The 2,275-nt window shown below is 48.5% G+C and overlaps 1 protein-coding gene across 1 annotated transcript; it reads left to right on the top strand.

The window, feature by feature from the left end:
- The first annotated feature begins 897 nt into the window (after nt 1-897).
- Nucleotides 898-1,293, top strand: LOC133922970 (auxin-responsive protein SAUR32-like). Its single transcript, XM_062368468.1, has one exon. It carries the CDS (start codon nt 898-900, stop codon nt 1,291-1,293), a length of 396 nt encoding a protein of 131 aa, XP_062224452.1.
- The last annotated feature ends 982 nt before the right edge of the window (nt 1,294-2,275 follow it).

Below are 2,275 nucleotides of genomic sequence, written 5' to 3'. Positions count from 1 at the left end.
ATCAGAAAAATAACTTTACATAAGATTATGCTTCAATAGAGATATATACTAAGAAAACATAATCAATATACACTCATTTGTCACCTCTAAATAATAAAATATAGGCATTTAACAAAGTTATATTATCTATATATGTCTAAAAATATTTCTAACCTATGCAGACGTACGGATTGATGGACTGGTTTATCCGATCGTGAGGGCTAGAAAAGTCCATCGACCAAAACATCGACACCAGATAAGTTTTGAAATCTACTTTTAAATGATAAATCCGTAATATAAGCTTCAGTCAACACGATGTACGTAACAGGAATTGTTTTGTTTGATCCACGAGAAACTATCAAATATCAACCATGGAAGCCGCTGCAGCAGGCCTGCAGCTACCAATCCTGCACGTCAACCCAACTCAAAGCACAATTGACGTGTAGACCTATACCGTGGCTGCTCGAGTTGCGCGGACCTGGATTTCGTAGCGTGGGAATATATATATATATATATATTTCATGGGCCCACAGATATATCTTACATGCCGGCTTTGAACGGCCTAGGATCAATGCCTCAATGGGCCGTCTCTTAACTAAAGGCCGAAATTTTAGAAATTTCTCGCATTTGAGCTAGGATAACAAGACGAAACGTGGCAGAACCCGAGACCGCCGCTGCCAGTCCGAGAATTCGCGCGTCGGCACGAACAAGAAGCAAACGGAAAGCGCGCACGTACGCACGCAGCTGCCGTCTCGTGCCAAGCACCCGGTGGCCACCACCTTCGTCTCTACATAAATCGGCAGCTCTCCCACTGTAGCGCGGAACCACAATTCCACGGAGACAACGGGGTTTCGGGGATCGATCGATATCGATCGTGGCATCGTGCAAGGTGATCGAGACGAGACGAAAGCGGGAAGGATGAAGCGGCAGCAACAGCAAGAAGGCGCCCGCGTCCACCTCCTCTCGGGGGCCCCCTACCGCCACGACGCGCCGGACGCGGCCCCGTCGCCGATGATCACCAAGGGGTGCGCGACGTTCTGGGTGGGCGAGGAGGGGGAGGCGCCGCGGCGGGTCGCGGTGCCGGTGGCCCGCCTCGGGCACCCGCGGATGCTGGAGCTGCTCGGGGAGGCGAAGGAGGAGTACGGGTTCGCGCACGAGGGCGCCGTCGTCGTCCCGTGCGGCGTCGAGCGATTCATGCGGGCGGTGGAGGCCGCGGCGGCGACCGAAGGCCGGCACCGGCACGGGTACCACCACCATCGCTTTCGCCTGCCTCACATTGCCCGGTGCTTTAGGCCGTCGCATCTCGTCGCTTAGGATCCACGAGCGCGGCTCGCTGCATGATGATTTCTTGTTGTTTCATTGTCGTTCGAAGGATGGTTTCTTGATCTGTGGTGAAGCGCTCGCCCAAAGATCAGGAGTTTAGGACCAACCGGCGCTAGCATGACTGTTACAGCTGGTGTAGTTTGCAGATCATTTCTCTGCACACAGATTTTGTGCCTCCGGAAGGATTGATCATTGATTGATTTGTACAGTATGTGTAATAAAGAATATTCTATTGTTCCGCTTCATATTATTGCCCTGCTGTGGCTCTTTGCTGAGAAATTTTGAGCGAGGGCACTGGCCCTGACGAGCTTCATCATGATCCCACCGTTTTTCGGGTTTATTTCTAATTGTATGCACGCTGATAACTGGTCACAAAAGTCATTCGTCTGGGCTCGGGTCATAGAGTATTAGAGTTGGAGTACGTTGTTCGGGAAGCAGGGTTCAAAAATTCGTTGAAAACCGTTCGAATATCGCGAATATCAGTCAAATTGGTGCGGTCTGAATTTGTAATATGACCGAAATTCGTATTTGAATTCAAAAAATTCAAATTGGATTTAAAAAAAAATATATAAAAAACATTCCATAAAAACTAAAGACAATTCTAAGACTATATGTGAAAAAAAATTAAAAGAAATATCGTTTGCATCAGGAATTAAGTGCTCAAACATCGATGGATTGAAAAAAAAAGTTGAAACGGACCGAATGCACAGTATAAACGGTCTGTTTCGGCCGAAGTGGATAGATAAAAAAGGAGGAGGTTATACTCTTGCTCCATAAACTCTCCGAGTCCCAAGCACCTCCCCCCCCCCCTCTGCCCAGCGACAAGATGTGCCGCTTTCCTGGGGAAATCCACGAGCGCAAGGTGAAAAATCGCTCGGTCTACGACGCATACCGATAGACCTTCACCGATATTCACGGTTTTGTATGCAAAAACCGAACGCCTAAGGAATTGATGATTTTCAAGGTAAGCTGC

This window comes from Phragmites australis, chromosome 6 (genome assembly GCF_958298935.1).
Source record: "Phragmites australis chromosome 6, lpPhrAust1.1, whole genome shotgun sequence".
Lineage (NCBI taxonomy): Eukaryota > Viridiplantae > Streptophyta > Magnoliopsida > Poales > Poaceae > Phragmites > Phragmites australis.
This window is presented reverse-complemented; position numbering and strand designations above follow the sequence as displayed.

Excerpts from the sequence above, each read along its gene's own strand:
- LOC133922970 (XM_062368468.1), top strand. The coding sequence starts at position 898 with ATGAAGCGGCAGCAACAGCAAGAAGGCGCCCGCGTCCACCTCCTCTCG.